Here is a 14,492-nt window from a genome sequence, read left to right on the forward strand (position 1 = left end):
AGTCCATGCGGCACTGTAATTAAACAAAAATAAAATAGAAGATTCTTAAAAAAAAAAAAAACAGCAGGGTTTCCCACATAGGTGTATACAGCTGATCCTCAGACCAACCTGGCAGAGCCATGCTCTTTCTCTGTGAGCCATGCTCTCTGTCCAGTCGTCCCCTCCTATTTCTTGTCTAGTGGCAACAGCCCCACGCTCTTTGCATCTGGGAAACCCCGCTTCCCCCACCTACAGCAGGCATACCCCCCGCAGTTCCCGGAGCTGGCTCTGAGGCTTACCCAGCATCTGCTTGAGCTTGTCTGAGTAGTCGGGCTGTTTCAGCAACTCCTCTGAAGGGTGGCTATTCGGACTGCCCTGCGAGGATGGAAAAGGAGAGAGTTAAGAGACTGAGCATGCCGATCAAGAGAAAGCCAGTATTTAGAGGTCAGAGGAAGACAAAGAGCTGGGGTAAGGCAGGCAGAACGGACAGGAGGTTGAGGTAGGAGGATCAAGAGTTCTAGCCCAGCCTGGGATACATAGTCAAATCTTCTCTCTAATAAAGAACTCAACACCCTCAAGTTCCCTAAACAAAAACACCCAACAACCAAACTGGGGTAAAAAAAGTAGGAGACAGAACACAAAGGTGACATGGGGAGGCTCACTGAAGACAGTGCCTACCATGATGGAGGTCAGGATCTCCTGCACGTTGATGCCTCCTCCTCCAGGGCCCTGGGGGCTCTTCCCAGCTCCCATGCTTCCCATAAGATTGGCCAGTACTGGAGGCAGCTTGGAGCCTCCTGCCCCGTCAGGTGAGCCACCAGCCCCTCCAGGCTCCAGGGTCTCAACATAAGGTGCCTCATCCATGGCACACTCCTAAGAACAGGAGACAGAAATCATCACTATGGAGAACACAGAAGCAACTGTCTTCAAAGGAAAGACCACTGGTCTCAGTACCCATCACCCACCACCACCATGAACCACTTACCTCATCTAGGGGGATGAGTTTCGGGGGTATGGGCTCGTAGGGTTCAGGGTCAGGCTCGTGAGGACTACCAGGAACACCGGTGGTAAGGGAGAAGAAGGAGGACAGTCAAATGGTTAATTGGGGCCTTCAAAGTCCTTCTGGACCCTACCCTCCTAAGACCTCAGGGCACGTTCCGGAGCACTCCAGAGTGTTCACACCTCAGGCACAGTGCTCTGCTCACCTTTCCTTGTTCAGGAAAAGCTCCTGAAGGATCCCTTTCTCCCGCTCAGCCTGGATGTATCGTTCTTGGCTGTTGCTTCCAGGGGTGACTAGAGGTGATGGCAGGACCAGAGGCCGGGGACACACCCAGGGCACCTTCTCCTCCATGTTGTCATGGCTTAGTCGCCGGGCTGTCTCAAATGCATGTCGGTCTGACAGTATCTCACGCTTAGCGGCTTCACCAAAGTCCTTGATCTTATTCACATTCACTATGGCAAGGAAGGGAGAAAACCAAGGAAGGTAAGCATAAGCTTGCCTGCTCAACTCCCCAGACACACGCAGCATACAGGAAAGCAGGCCTCGTACCTCGTTCAGTTTCATCCAGTTCAAAGTAGAAGTACTCGCGCAGCTTGCCCTCCTCAGGCCACGTCACAGTTTTCCTCTTCTTACCCTTCCGGGTCAGCTGGCTGGGATCTCCAGGGCTCTCCACAGGCTTTGTGTCCAGAGCTCCTGGCTCTGAAGAGGCTGTAAGCAAGACAAGTTTCAGACCCAGATCCTGCCCTTCAGGAAACCCGAGACCCTGCTAGTATCTAGGTGCCTACCTGTATCCATGAGCTCTGGGACTTCAACAGGAGGCACCGGGGTGCCTGGACGGTCTGCGTCCATAGGCTCAGAAGGAGGTGCTGGCTCTGGGGAAGAAGGTTTGGCCATGCTCGGTTCAGTGCTTGTTTTCCCTTCAAAAGGGCTGGGCTATTATGAAAGACAAAGGCGCTAATGAGCTGACAGGAGGCCCACGGCAATGGGTTCAGGATCCGAGATGCTTAATGCAAACTCCACCTCTAACATGGTCCCACCCCCACCTACACATCCAAGACCAAACTTATGCTATTGCCTGCAACAACTCTGGCTACTCAGCCCTTCCCTCGCCTGCCGTGTACCCTGCCACAGACACACTTCTAGTGGCTCATACCTTGGCAGCAGTAGGTGACAGAACCTTCTTCTTCTTCTTAATTTTGATGCCTGGGACAGGGGCTGAATTGAGAGCATCCAGAAAACCCAGACCCTCCATAGCTACAAAGGGAAGAGTGGAATCAATTATCAAACCAACCTCACAATTCTATTCCTGCAGAATTCAGAAAATGTCGGTGGAGACCCTGCCTCGACTTAAGACACAGTGACCAGGAAGCTCAAGCAGGTTCACACAGGAAACTCTTGTCATTCCATCTTTCTTTGGGCAGGAAGTCCTGACTGGAGAGCAACTACAGGGCACACAGCTCATTAAGCCAGTTCCTGCCAGCACCACAGAGGGTCTCCAAGTGGGCAACTAAAGACAAGCCACTAGAGGGCACACACTCCTGCACATCATCTAACAGGGTTCCTGTGGAAGGGGGAGGTTCCCGAGGTGGAAAAACCCAGGGGTTCCAAGACAGCAAAAGCGAAGGGAAGCAGCAAGAAGACCCTCCGTGCCCGTCCCTCAGTCCCTCGCCAAGGCACCCGATCACTCACGCTGTGGGGGGATGATCTTCACTTTGATCTCTTTGGTGGCATTGGGGGTGGTGTTGAGGGGCTTGTACTTCTTCTCTGCGGGTGGCGCAGCATCTCCGGGAGCAGCTGTGGTGCTGCAGAACAGACAGTCAACAACACCTGCAACTCGTCCCTTCTCCCCAAAGACCCCTCAGTAGCCCCAGTCGCTACCTCTGCCGCTTGAGGGGGATGGGCTTCAGGTTGTACTTGTCCGACACCACCACAGTGCTGGCGTTCTTCTTCACGGGCACCAACGATGGGGTGTCCAGCTCTAGTCCTGGGAAGAAACATGGTGTTGGCAGTTCAGCTCTGCATGCCCCCCGCATCTCCCTCTGACCACCCCGATGGTCTAGCCTTGGACAAGCCTCAGCTTCTTCATTCCCCAAGGACTTTGATAGCACAATCAGACGACCAGCAGGAGGAACCCACGGCCCTGCAAGGGCAGCCAAGTGCCTTACCAGTGGAACGGAACTTGGCATGACTGGGTGCTGTGGTTCGAAGTGACTTGGGCTTCTCTTTCTTCTTCTCTGGGGCCTCCTCAGCCCGGGGCTCAGCCTTCCCTTCAGTTACTGGTCGCTCAGGAAGGGGGGTTCGACTTTTCCCCTCTTCTTTCCTCTTCTTCTTATCTTTCTCTGTCACAGAAAAACAGAACTGTCAGAGGCGAGAAAGCAGCCCAGGGGCACCGAAAGGGCTATGCTCCAGCAGGAAAGACAGACAGAGCAGGGATGTGGTGCCAAGGAGCTCACCTGCGGGCTGGGTGCTGCTTTGGGAGCGGATGACGGCCATCCAGTCGCTGACAAGAACCGAGGCCAGTTTTCGGAGCTCTGCAAGTGAGAAAAGGAAACAATTATTTAACTTGGTAATAATTTAACAATTCCAGTAGTAGAAAATGGGATGTTTGATAACATATTCTGTCAAAATCTGTTCAATGGAAAACAACCCAAATTTTTCTTTTTTAATTTTTTATTATTTTTATTTTATGTGCATGTGTGTATTGCCTGCATGTAAGTAAGTGCAGCACCGTGTTGTGCAATGCTCGTGGAGGACAGGAGAGGCTGTCAGATCCCCTGGAACTAGTTACAGACATGTGTCAGCTGCCATGTGGGTGCTGGGATTCGAACTCGGGTCTTTTACAAGAACGGTCAGTGTTCTTAACTGGTGAGCCATCTCTCCAGCCCCAGAACCCAAAGTTTTAAGAACATGAGATGGGCTTTTGGGCCTTAAAAAAAATTTTTTTTAATTAAATAATTTCTAGGCAGCATTTTTCCCCCTAGATGGCTGTTAGATGTTAGGGATGACTCCAACTAACCGTGGGAAGGTGTAACGAGAATTTACAAACAGGCCAAGAACTTACAAACAGGCCGTTACCCAGAGAACAAAAGGTGTCTGAGAGTGTGGGGGTTGAACTCAGTTTTTGATCTATGGGAGCTTGTCAAGCCTGTCCTTTCGCACTCCCACCTCTTCTCTCTGGCACCGCCTTCTTGCCAACATTTCCACTTCTGCCAAGCATGAAGACCTAGCTGTCCAGGACAGCCATGTAATCAATAGGTCCCTTCTGATCCAGCACTAAATGAGCCCCATGCAGCCCCGGGGCAGGAAGATCTTAAAACCATTCTAGAGCAGCTAGTGGCAGGAATCCAGTGAGACTGAAGTGCAGTGACAAGGAATATACGTCGTTAATGATCTAAAGGAATTACAGTAAAGAAATCTACATTCACAGAAGGCAGCACTATCAAGCCAGCTGGAAACAGGTGACAATAACCCAACAGTTAAGAGACAAGTGTTAATGAGATGCTGTATGTGACCTATTGTTCTACAAATTACTACTAAAGATTTCTGATATATCATGAGAACTATAAAATGCTCACTACCTAAAAGAACCTAAAAACAGGATCAATATAACTAAAGAATGGAAAGCCAGGGCTACATAGTGAAACTGTCTCAATAAAAAGGGGTGCTGGTTACTAAACTGGGTGTTGTGGCTCATTCCTGTAATCCCAGCACTCAGGAAGCTAAGTCACGAAGGTCATCTGGGGCTACATAGGAAGACCCTGTCTCAAAAGAGCCAGAACAAAAGAATGTGCCACCATCAGAAATACACCCTATAGAAATGTCTCTTGTAGACATACGCAACGTACAGAAGTAAGTTTCATCTGGAACTGAGAATAATAGGATCAAGTCAAAGGACTTAGAAAAAGTCTGCTAAAAGCGAAGACAGAGCTGACTGGTAGCACAGCTTTTCTAACCCAGCCTTAGGAGGCTGAGGTAGGAGGACTATACAAGTTTTAGGGATAGCCTGGGCTACACAGAGGTGCTGCATAAAAAGGGAGGGAGGGGACAGGAAGGAGGTGAAGGCAGCAGTAAAAGGCAACCCAGCAAAGGGGACGAGAAGGAAGGCCATAGTATCGAGGTGGTGGTGCACAGCCCCCTGGCACCCACCTTCATCCTCACTGGACTTGCTCAGCTGCTTCACCAGTTTGGCTGTGTTGTTCTATAGGCAGAAAGGAGCAGAGGAGTCAGTCCTGCTAACCATCTTCCCCCCACGCTCCGCCCCTTGATGACACTGCCAGCACAGGTAAACCTTTCACAAATCCTCCGTAGATACATGCTTTCCTGATCCTAGGAGGGCTAGGGATTTAGCTCAGTGGGCAGAGTGCTCTATTAGAAAGACCCAGTTAGAAGCCTTTAAAGGTGCACGCCTTTAATCCCAGCACTGGGAGGCAGAGGCAGAGGCAGATCTCTGGGAGTTCATAGGCCAGCCTGGTCTACGGTCTAAGTAGTGAGTTCCAGGTCAGCTGTCTCAAAAAGACCAAAAAATAAAAATAGAAAGTCCCAGTTAGGAAGGCCCAATTGTTCCTACTTTAGAGATGAAAAACTGAGGCTCAGACATACGAGGGATCCCAGGTTACACACCTACTACAGGAGATAAGTTCACACTACATCTTCTGAGCACAAATTTGCAAAGTTCCATTTTCTCTACTGTTCTACTTCACGAACCCTCACAGATGCCACACTGCCTCCCATGAGAATTGGTATGAGCTTTTCATTGATTAGGCTAACCTAAATAGAAGAACCCAGGCGTGAAGCCTGGAGGTACCTGCTTGAGATGGTCCACAGTGAGTGGGAGGTGCTGCAGGGTCAGCAGGATCTGCTGCAGGAGAGGAATGTTGTTGGTTGTCTTTGAATATGTCAGCCAGTTGTTCAGAAGCTTGTAGCCACCTACATCAATAAACCTGAAGGCAGGTGGGAACAAACTGTTAGTGCCTTTCCCGGGTTTTGGAACTGCCATGGCCCACATGTCTGGTCCCCTATCCATAACTCAGAAACCCCACACTGCTTGTCCCCGCCTTCTAAAGTCACCCTCCTAATCCAAGCACCTTGATGCCACTTACTTGACCAGCACTTCCGGTGCGCGGGTCTGCAGCACAATGTTCAAGTACGTGCACCGACTTACCATCTTCCGTGCTTCCTTCATCAGGCTGAAAGAGAGGAGCTGAGTTACAAATGGACCAGGCCCTGAGTTTTTGTTTTTTTAATATGTTTATTATTTTTATTTTATGTGTATGAGCGTACTGCCTGCATGTATGTGAGTGCACCCAAGTCATGCAATGCCACAGAGGTCAGAAGAGGGTTTTGGATTCCCCTGGAACTGGAGTTAAAGATGGTTCGTAGCCGCCACGTGGGTGCTGGGAATCAAACCTGGGTTCTCTGCAAGAGCAGTCAATGCTTTTAACCGCTGAGCCATCTCTCCAGGGCTCTGAGTTTTTAAAAAATATTTTATTATTTTTATTTTATGGGTATGAGTGTATTGCCTGAATGTAAGCGCACCCATGTCGTGAAAGGCCCAAGGAGGTCAGAAGGGAGTGTCCAATCCCCTGGAACTGGAGTTACAAACAATTGTTAGCTGGTTAGGTGGGTGCTGGGATCCAAACCTGGGTTATCCGCAAGAGTAGCCAGTGCTCTTAACCACTGAGCTTTCTCTCCAGCCCCTAGGCTCTGCTTTTATTAAGCTGAGTTTGGGGAGGCAGGTTCTATGATGCCCAGCTAGCCTCCCCAGTGATGGGATGGCAGGTTTGAGAACCACAACGCTAGCGTGTCTCCTTTTATTGAAGAAGAATCTAATCTGTGGGGCACTGGAGCCTCCAGAGGGGGAGTGAAGAGGCCTAGGAGGGTGGGACGTCTAAAATGACATGGAAACCCTGGGGAGAACAAGACAGCTGAGCCTCTGAGGGCTCCCATCTAGGAGAAGAGAGCATCCTCCTGGCCCAGCACACAGGAACCACAGGGCTCTGCCTCCACATGGAGTCCAGTCCTCAAATTTTCGGTTGGAATCTAGGAATGGCTTGGTTACTTTTCCCTAGAAAACTTGAGGATCTCTGAAGGAAAATTATGTTTTCTTAAGCAGAACATGTCCACACAGAACCAAAAACTGTCACCAGGGTCCCCTGCTTTCACCCCAGTGTGGTTCCCTTGGGACTGTGGGTCAAATCCCCAGCTCCCATGAGACGAGAAACCAAGGGACCACCTCCTCTGGCCCTGGTCCTTCCTTCCCAGTCACTTTCCTCTCAGCTTCTTCTACTCAGAGAACCAAGGGCAGACTCACCTGAAGATCTTGGCAATCCCCTCCACACTCTTCACTTCCCCATCTCGAGTAAGGAAGCTGTCCAGGCCCTTGAGAAGTTCTTTGGGGTCTATGGGACCTGAACCCATGATGGTGGTTTCTGAGACAAAACAAAACAAAACCCACAGAATAAATGGGTGGCAATAGCCCCTCACTCAGTCCCTACCATTCCCAAGAAAAGGCAGTGACAAATTCATCTATGTTCACCATTTTCTAATCAACTCGATAAGCTATAGGGGCTGCCAGCCCTGGTAAGGTATGTATGGTGTTAGTACATGACTAAACAAGACAATTCAAGGGCAGGGTCTGGGAGGCCACCTCACTCCTGGTTAAACCCTTTCTAGGACAGCTACACTTCAGTAGAATCTATCAGGGATGAGAGTCAAGTTCCTAAGGCAAGGTGCTCAACTCCACCAGGTGTTTATTTTTGTTTACTGAGAAGGCCTGTCTCCAATTAGTTGATGATATACTTGACCTGGAAGCAAAACAAAAAACCCCAACAATCTGTAGACAGGAATGGGGTCAGTCCTGGATATTTGGGCTAAACATCTTACAATAATCAACCCTCCCCCCAAATCAGTTCCCTTTCATCTGGGCCACATAGAGTCTATAATCACAGGGACTGAACATGTCAGGGGGTGGTTGGCTGGGAAGAACCCTTCCCCTAGGAGCTGGGAGCAGCCCCCAGACATGCGAACCCCAGAGAGCAGGCAGCTCACCTCAGCCCTCACTAATGTCACTCATCAACCAGACACTGAACAAGTATTGTTCCAAAGTTCAAGAGAAACTTTGTACCAGAAGCAAAGATGAAAACCTAACCCCTCTGTCCCTCAAAATCACACCAAGACCCACAAAGAAAAGCTCAAAGCCAAGAACTAGAAACAGGAACCAGGAGAGCAAATAGGCTGAAGGACATAGAAAGTGCCACGAACTCCAAGCAGCAGCCTTAGAGCCGGAAAGGTGTCCTAAGAGCTCCCCGCCTCCTATAGGAGGCAATTTCTAGGCCAGACCAAAGCTCCAGACATAATTTAGGGTTGATACGACTCTGACTGACATTTTCAGCCCCCTCTATAAACACTGGCTTCTGAGAACCAGAAAGGTGAGCCGTTAGAGCAGGATCTGTAGCGGTGGCCTGGCTGACGTAGGCAGGAAAAAGACTAGGGGACCACCAGAATCCTGCATGGCAGAGAAGCAGCAGAGGCAGCCTCACAAGGGTGAAAGATCAGGCCACCCAAAATGATGCACTATCTACAGAAAATAGGTTTCTTGGAATAGAAATTAGTACTATGTGCTCTCAAAGCACATAGGAAGGAAGACAAATGTGTAAAAATCTCAACTGTTTTCCTGGTTCTTACGTGAGTGAAAGCGGCTGTCAAAACAAGTGACTGTTCAGGAACACGAGGTAAAAATACATCCTTAAGAGTGTAAAACACAAAATCCACAACCTTTTAGTCCTATCAAAATGCTCAACTTTCAATGTGTGGTTCCTAACAACCTTAGGCTGGTGGTGGTGGGAGCAGCGGCAGCCCACAGAAAGAAGGGATGGTAATTCTGGCTCTAGAGGTGGAGGCCTACAGACTCAACACAGGAAGAGGAGATGCAGGCAGAAATGCTAAGTGGTGAACAGAACTGGGTTAGCTGCTGTCGCTGACCCCACGGATCCTCCACGAGGACAAGTGGAACCTGAGGTAAGAGGGGAAAAAACATTCAAGCTGAACACTGGAACTGGTCAGAAGTTCGGGGCCGAAGCCACGAATGGGCCATTCTTACACAAACATCTAGGGATTTGCTGTGTCCTGTGACACCACACAGTGACATACAGGAACTGTAGGGATATATTAGATTTTCCATCTGTCAGAAAAGCAATGAATGGCCCCAAGATAATAATACAGTAATATCACAAGCAACCAGACTAGGAATTAAAATATGGATCTATTTATACACATACATCAACCCTATTTGAATCCAAAGGAACATGTATGCAATTTGACAAGTCTGGAACTAAGCATTTCAGTCCACTCCCTTGTGAACGGAGCTGACTGACTGAAAGCCAGAGCTGAAAATACAGAACCGTGGAGATCTTCCCTCTGCACATCCAACAAGCTGATAGACCTGTGACCTTGACTTCCTTCAGGAACTAACCCAACTCAAATGTTCCTCCACACAAACAAGGCAGAGGACAGCTGCCTTTAGAGAAACTGGACGCTTGAGTACAAAGCTGACCTGTGTCCAGTGCCCTGTGCTGGAAATGGGACTTAGGGGCTTAAAATCCCTATTTGTATAATCAATAAAGGTACAGCCGCTAAGAAAGTGAGGAGGTAAAACACAAGGAATGCCCGACACTCACTTCCTACTATTTATACTGGGGAAGATGAACTTGTCCCAAGTTAAGTGCTTTCTCGGTGACTTTCCTTCAGCCACTCATTATCATGAACCCCAAGTGCCTTACAAGCTGGGTTCTCGATTTTGATAGCATGGTCCCAAGGTCTTCCAGTTGAAAGGAACCCAATGTGCCTGGCATACGTCTGCAGTAGAGAATGCAGCTGAGCAGGGATGGTCCAAGCACTGGAGCTCTGGAGCGGGACCATTAATAATCCTGCAGCCATAAATAGTCCAGGGCATGACTGTTTTAATGAGCTGCTAATTTCCTTGAAGGCTAGACAAAGGGGGACATGGGAAGCAAGCCTCTGCCCTAACCTCCACCTTGGGCTGTCTGGCTTTCTTAATGTTACGGGCACTGCCAGTTACTGTGGCCCAAGGCACAGGGAAATTTTCTGTAGTTCTTGCTGGAGATCAAATTCCTACTTCTGACTTCAAAAATAATTTTACTTGAGGGTTATTTAAGGTGGTGAAAAATATCCACCTTGGCTAGTTATTCCCCAAGTCACCACAGAATGCTGAATAGGTTCAGGAAACAAACTCCATGTAGGCCCGAGTCCTTTAACAAGACCAGACAAAAGGAGGGAGGAGGCTGGCCTTCACCTTACTGGGGCCTGAGCACTTCTGCAAACAGATGCTTTGTTCTCTTCCCTCAGTGTCTCAGGGTTTCCTAGTACGATCCAACAGTGGATGGAGTGGGTTGTCTCAGGGACTCACAGGGTTCTATGCTTTTCCATGGTAAGTGCCTACATCTCCCTCAAGGGTATTTCAAAAATCTGGTTATTTGTTCCCACAAGCTTATCTGGCTTTCAAAAAAGATGGAAAATCACACCTATTATCTCAGCCCACAGGAGAGGACCCAGAATGAACTCTGGTCACACTATAAAGATCAGGCTCTCCAAGGTTCTCTAGATGGATCTGGTTTCCCTACAAACCCTTGCTTTCCATCTCCCGTGTAAGGAAGCTCTTCTTTATTATTCCCTGGCTCACTAGAGATCAGGAGCCCCAGTGGGTAGAATGTTCAGCTCCCAACGTATGCTGCAGAGGCACCTGGCAAACTGCTTTAAAAAAAAAAAAAAAAAAAAAAGGAGTGTGATAAATAGACATGTGGAAGAGGCCCTCCCATCCAATCAGATGTCCAAGTAAAAATAAGAATCCACACCCAGCAGAAAATGAGCCCTACTTGCACCCAAGTCACCACAGGACAGGACAAAATGGCTTTCCAACTCTGCCTAGAACCCCCACACTTCAATGAAGGACTTTAAATTTAAAAAAAAAAAAAGCATATGGAGAGACTGCCAAATATTTGACTTTGAAAAAGTTGGGGAAAGAGGTAAGGAAAAGTCAGACACCCACTACCACCCTCAGGGGATGGCGCTCAACATGCACCAGCTGCCAACCACTGAGCAAGAAGGGAAATGGAGAGGGCACTTTTTAATGTCCTGAAGGAATTTCTTTTTAGAAGAAAAAAAGAAATTCAAAAAGTTGGCTCTTTGGAAAAAAACGAAAGGTTGTGAAATGGAGTACCAGAAATGTTTTGCTTACCAGAAACCGTAGCTTGACTCCCCCTGCCTCGAGCTTACAACTGCAGCCTCCTTTCCTAAAGATCACTTCTCATCCTAGTGCCAACACACAGGAACTAAGCGACTGCAGAGGTAATGGCACTGAGGACAAAAAGTTTCTCCCCAAACTGAGAGGTGAGAATAAGGGAGGTTTACAAGAAGGTCCTGCCAGTCCCAGCCCTCCCCACTCATGTACAAAGCAAACCGGCTCAGGAAGCCCAAGGACTGGTCCTGGGCAGGGCGGCCCATCACAGCTTCCTTGGACCCAGTCGTCTGCCGGTTTACAAGCCCTGTGTCTTGCCCCATCTCTCAGCCTTAAAGACAGTTCTAGTTTGGCACCCCACACCTGAAGCAGGGTCAACTCCCAAGCAGTGGTGAGTGAAAAGGGGAAAATAAAAGCAATGGGTTGGTTATTAAATTCAAAAGCTGGAGTTATCCCAGGAGAGGGACAGCCTCCACTCCGAATTCTTAAGCTGTGATCCCTATAAGATACTTTGTAAAAGATAATTAAAGGAAAATGTATTCTCCCCATCAGCATTGTGCGCAGGGAGAAATTTGCTTGGGGGGGGGTGGAGTCTCCAGAGGGTGGAGAGGAAGCAAGCGGATTACATCACCTTTCAAAGTGGCTCCTCCCCCTTGACCAAGCCTTAGGGCGGTCCTAAGCTCTGACTGGCAAAAGGGAGAGAAAAACAAAGGAGGGCCGCCATTTTGTAATGGAGACGAGGACTCCGAATTTAAAAAGCCGCCGACTCTGCCGGTAGCTTTACTTACACTTAAAAACAGCACTAAAAAAAATACAAGCCATTCCGCCCCACCGTCCTCAATAATTTGAGCTATTTTGATTCAGGAAGAGCCTAGTGAAAATAAAAGCAATTAATATATTTTAAAGAACAATTTTCTGAGAGTAAGAATTGAATTTGCAACTGAAATTCAATTTGCTACCATCGACCCCCCCCCATAACGATAAAGGGGGAGGACTTGGACCCCTCTGAACAAATAGGGTTGCGGTGGGAGGACAGGAGGAAAATGGGTCAAGACACAACCTGCAACGCCGCTTGAAAGACAAAAGGACAAGGAAAAGTCGCCATATTTGAAGCAGGGAAGAAAAAAAAAATCCTTTTAACGACACAAATCTAGAAAGCTAGCATTCAAATGCACTAATGGCTCTTAAAATTATAGACTCCTGAATTCCACATTTCCCAACCTTTCCCCCCTCTAGTTTAACTGTATCCACCACCCGCTAAAGCTATCAAGTTAAAAATTTTAAATCACTTTGTCTTTAAAAATCCTACGCAAACTGCAACAATTACAAGACATTCGTTACCTCCCCAAATGTTATCTTGTATATGTAGTTGTAACTAAATTATACTTTGCCCTAAATTTAAGTGTCTTGCAATCTTTATTCCTAGATTGCACCTATTTTTAACCGTACAATAGATCCCAAGCAATTTACAGCAAAATTGAGAGGATTTAACGATCACTTAAGTTACATAGCCAGCTAGCATTTTTCTCTGCCCATCTCCTTACCCTGCAATCTTTATGTACAGATTGCTTATTAATCTGGCAAATTGAAAGGCGTTCTGCGTGTCTCACACACAAAGAAGTGGGACTTCTGGGCCACAAGATCCACCATCTTTTGTATGTGAGCTCATTAACCCTTTTGAAGACTGCTAACCAGAGGAAGGTAACCATTCCTCCTTATAAAAAAGCAAAGGCTTATGTTTTGGCAGTCTGGAAATTTGCTGGATTACCAAGGGTTAACCATCAAAATTCTCACTTGCTGGCCCTCCCTCCACCCTCTCCTTCCCTACTGCAGAGCAGGGAAGAGGCAGGTGGTAGGGGAGAGAGAGAACAAAGACTGTTGAGACCCAAAGGCCCTTTTTAAACGGAGATTAAGAGACCCAATTGGTCCTTCTCCAGTTTTCTACTCATTCTATGGTCTCTTCCTCTCATTATTTTTGGTTTCACAACGGGAAACGTTGATTTCTTGTTGTAAGGCTGGTTTTTGAAAATTCGACACTTACTATCCAATTTTTTTGCGACGTCAGCACCTCGGGCTCAGGGGGGGGAGGGCTTAAAATTTTGGAGGGAAAAAAAATTAACCAACCAACCAGGACCCAAAACTCAAATTACTTGGGGGGCCTCATTGGCTCAAAAAGTCTCTTTAAAAAGGAAAGGCCAACTGAGTTTTCATTCTCCCCCCACCCAACTCCATTTAGGGAGGGGGGGTCGTAGAAAAAAAAAATCTGAGTGGAGTCCAAAAAGGAACGCTTAGATGAGTGAGATTGGGTGGCTTTGGGCAGGGAGAGGGTGGGTGGATTATTTTTGAAGTTATGTGGTGACGGTCCTTCGGCCACAGAGTGCAAGTCCCAAGCAGCGTGGGCTGGTGGGGTGGGCAAGACAGGTGGGGAGGGGCAGAAGACACAAGTGGCTGGGCTGGTGGCTGCTGTTTTCCCTTTCCCCCCTCGGAATCCTTTCAAGGGCTTAGATGGTGCTGCGGCTTGTTTGTTTTCCTGGTGGCCGGCCTTTCTCGGAGTAAAATTCAACCTGGCATGGAAGGAACACAAGGGAGAAGGATGTGATCAGACGGGGTGGCCTCGGCGTCCCAGGACTCGCCCTCCGTTGCGCCCGCAGCACGGCCACCTTCGCAGGCTGTGGCGGCCCGGATCCCGGTGTTTCCCGCCCCCGCTGCCCCGGCCAACCGGTCTCCGCAGGCCGTTACCCTCCTTCCGCAAGGACACCCAAACTTACCTCTAAACGAACCCCAGAATGGCGGCAGCCCGCTCGGGCGGAGTCTTTTATACCGGGCCAGCGCCCAATGCACCCAACCTTGATAGCGAACCGCCCTCGTCGCGAGACAGTGTACGCGAGGCGATCCTGGATTGGCCAGCCCGGAGACCTGCTCGAGCGACGATTGGCTGCCCCTTCTTCCGGCTTCTTCCTGCTCCCCGCGTAGCGAGCGCGTGATGCGGCCGCCCCGCACCTCCCTTTCCTCCGCTTCTAGCACTTCCGCCTGGGCACAGCAACCTCTCCCCTGATTGGTGGGCACGGACGCGCGCATGCGCACTGAGAATACCCGGGTCCAAATCCCCCTCCAAACGACTTCCAAGTCCTACACTCAGTGTGGAATCGGGAGTCGTCGCGATTGTCCCGGAAAAAGCGCAATTTTGAGGTCTGATTTGATTGTGACGCAGGTTAAATTAGCTTCTCCCCGCGGCCCCCGCCCTTCCACGCTTCCGTCCTG

General features: G+C 48.8%; 1 protein-coding gene across 2 annotated transcripts in view; it reads right to left on the reverse strand.

Moving 5' to 3' along the window:
• Nucleotides 1-14,429, reverse strand: part of Ppp1r10 (protein phosphatase 1 regulatory subunit 10) — a 16,956-nt gene extending 2,527 nt beyond the window's left edge. For both annotated transcript variants that reach the window (XM_029567406.1, XM_008841222.3), the window contains exons 1-17: nucleotides 14,000-14,429; nucleotides 13,273-13,795; nucleotides 7,290-7,407; nucleotides 6,079-6,165; nucleotides 5,784-5,919; nucleotides 5,126-5,177; nucleotides 3,433-3,510; nucleotides 3,145-3,318; nucleotides 2,858-2,963; nucleotides 2,669-2,781; nucleotides 2,133-2,233; nucleotides 1,765-1,912; nucleotides 1,529-1,687; nucleotides 1,185-1,431; nucleotides 965-1,028; nucleotides 658-852; nucleotides 279-354 (exon numbers count right to left, since the gene is read on the reverse strand). In XM_029567406.1, coding sequence (XP_029423266.1) covers nucleotides 279-354; nucleotides 658-852; nucleotides 965-1,028; nucleotides 1,185-1,431; nucleotides 1,529-1,687; nucleotides 1,765-1,912; nucleotides 2,133-2,233; nucleotides 2,669-2,781; nucleotides 2,858-2,963; nucleotides 3,145-3,318; nucleotides 3,433-3,510; nucleotides 5,126-5,177; nucleotides 5,784-5,919; nucleotides 6,079-6,165; nucleotides 7,290-7,396 — 1,843 coding nt within the window. In that variant the 5' untranslated portion in view covers nucleotides 7,397-7,407; nucleotides 13,273-13,795; nucleotides 14,000-14,429. The remainder of the gene's footprint in view (nucleotides 1-278; nucleotides 355-657; nucleotides 853-964; nucleotides 1,029-1,184; nucleotides 1,432-1,528; nucleotides 1,688-1,764; nucleotides 1,913-2,132; nucleotides 2,234-2,668; nucleotides 2,782-2,857; nucleotides 2,964-3,144; nucleotides 3,319-3,432; nucleotides 3,511-5,125; nucleotides 5,178-5,783; nucleotides 5,920-6,078; nucleotides 6,166-7,289; nucleotides 7,408-13,272; nucleotides 13,796-13,999) is intronic.
• Nucleotides 14,430-14,492: the final 63 nt, after the last annotated feature.

This window comes from Nannospalax galili, unplaced genomic scaffold (assembly GCF_000622305.1).
Source record: "Nannospalax galili isolate Female #2095 unplaced genomic scaffold, S.galili_v1.0 scaffold721, whole genome shotgun sequence".
In the NCBI taxonomy this organism is placed as follows: Eukaryota; Metazoa; Chordata; class Mammalia; order Rodentia; family Spalacidae; genus Nannospalax; species Nannospalax galili.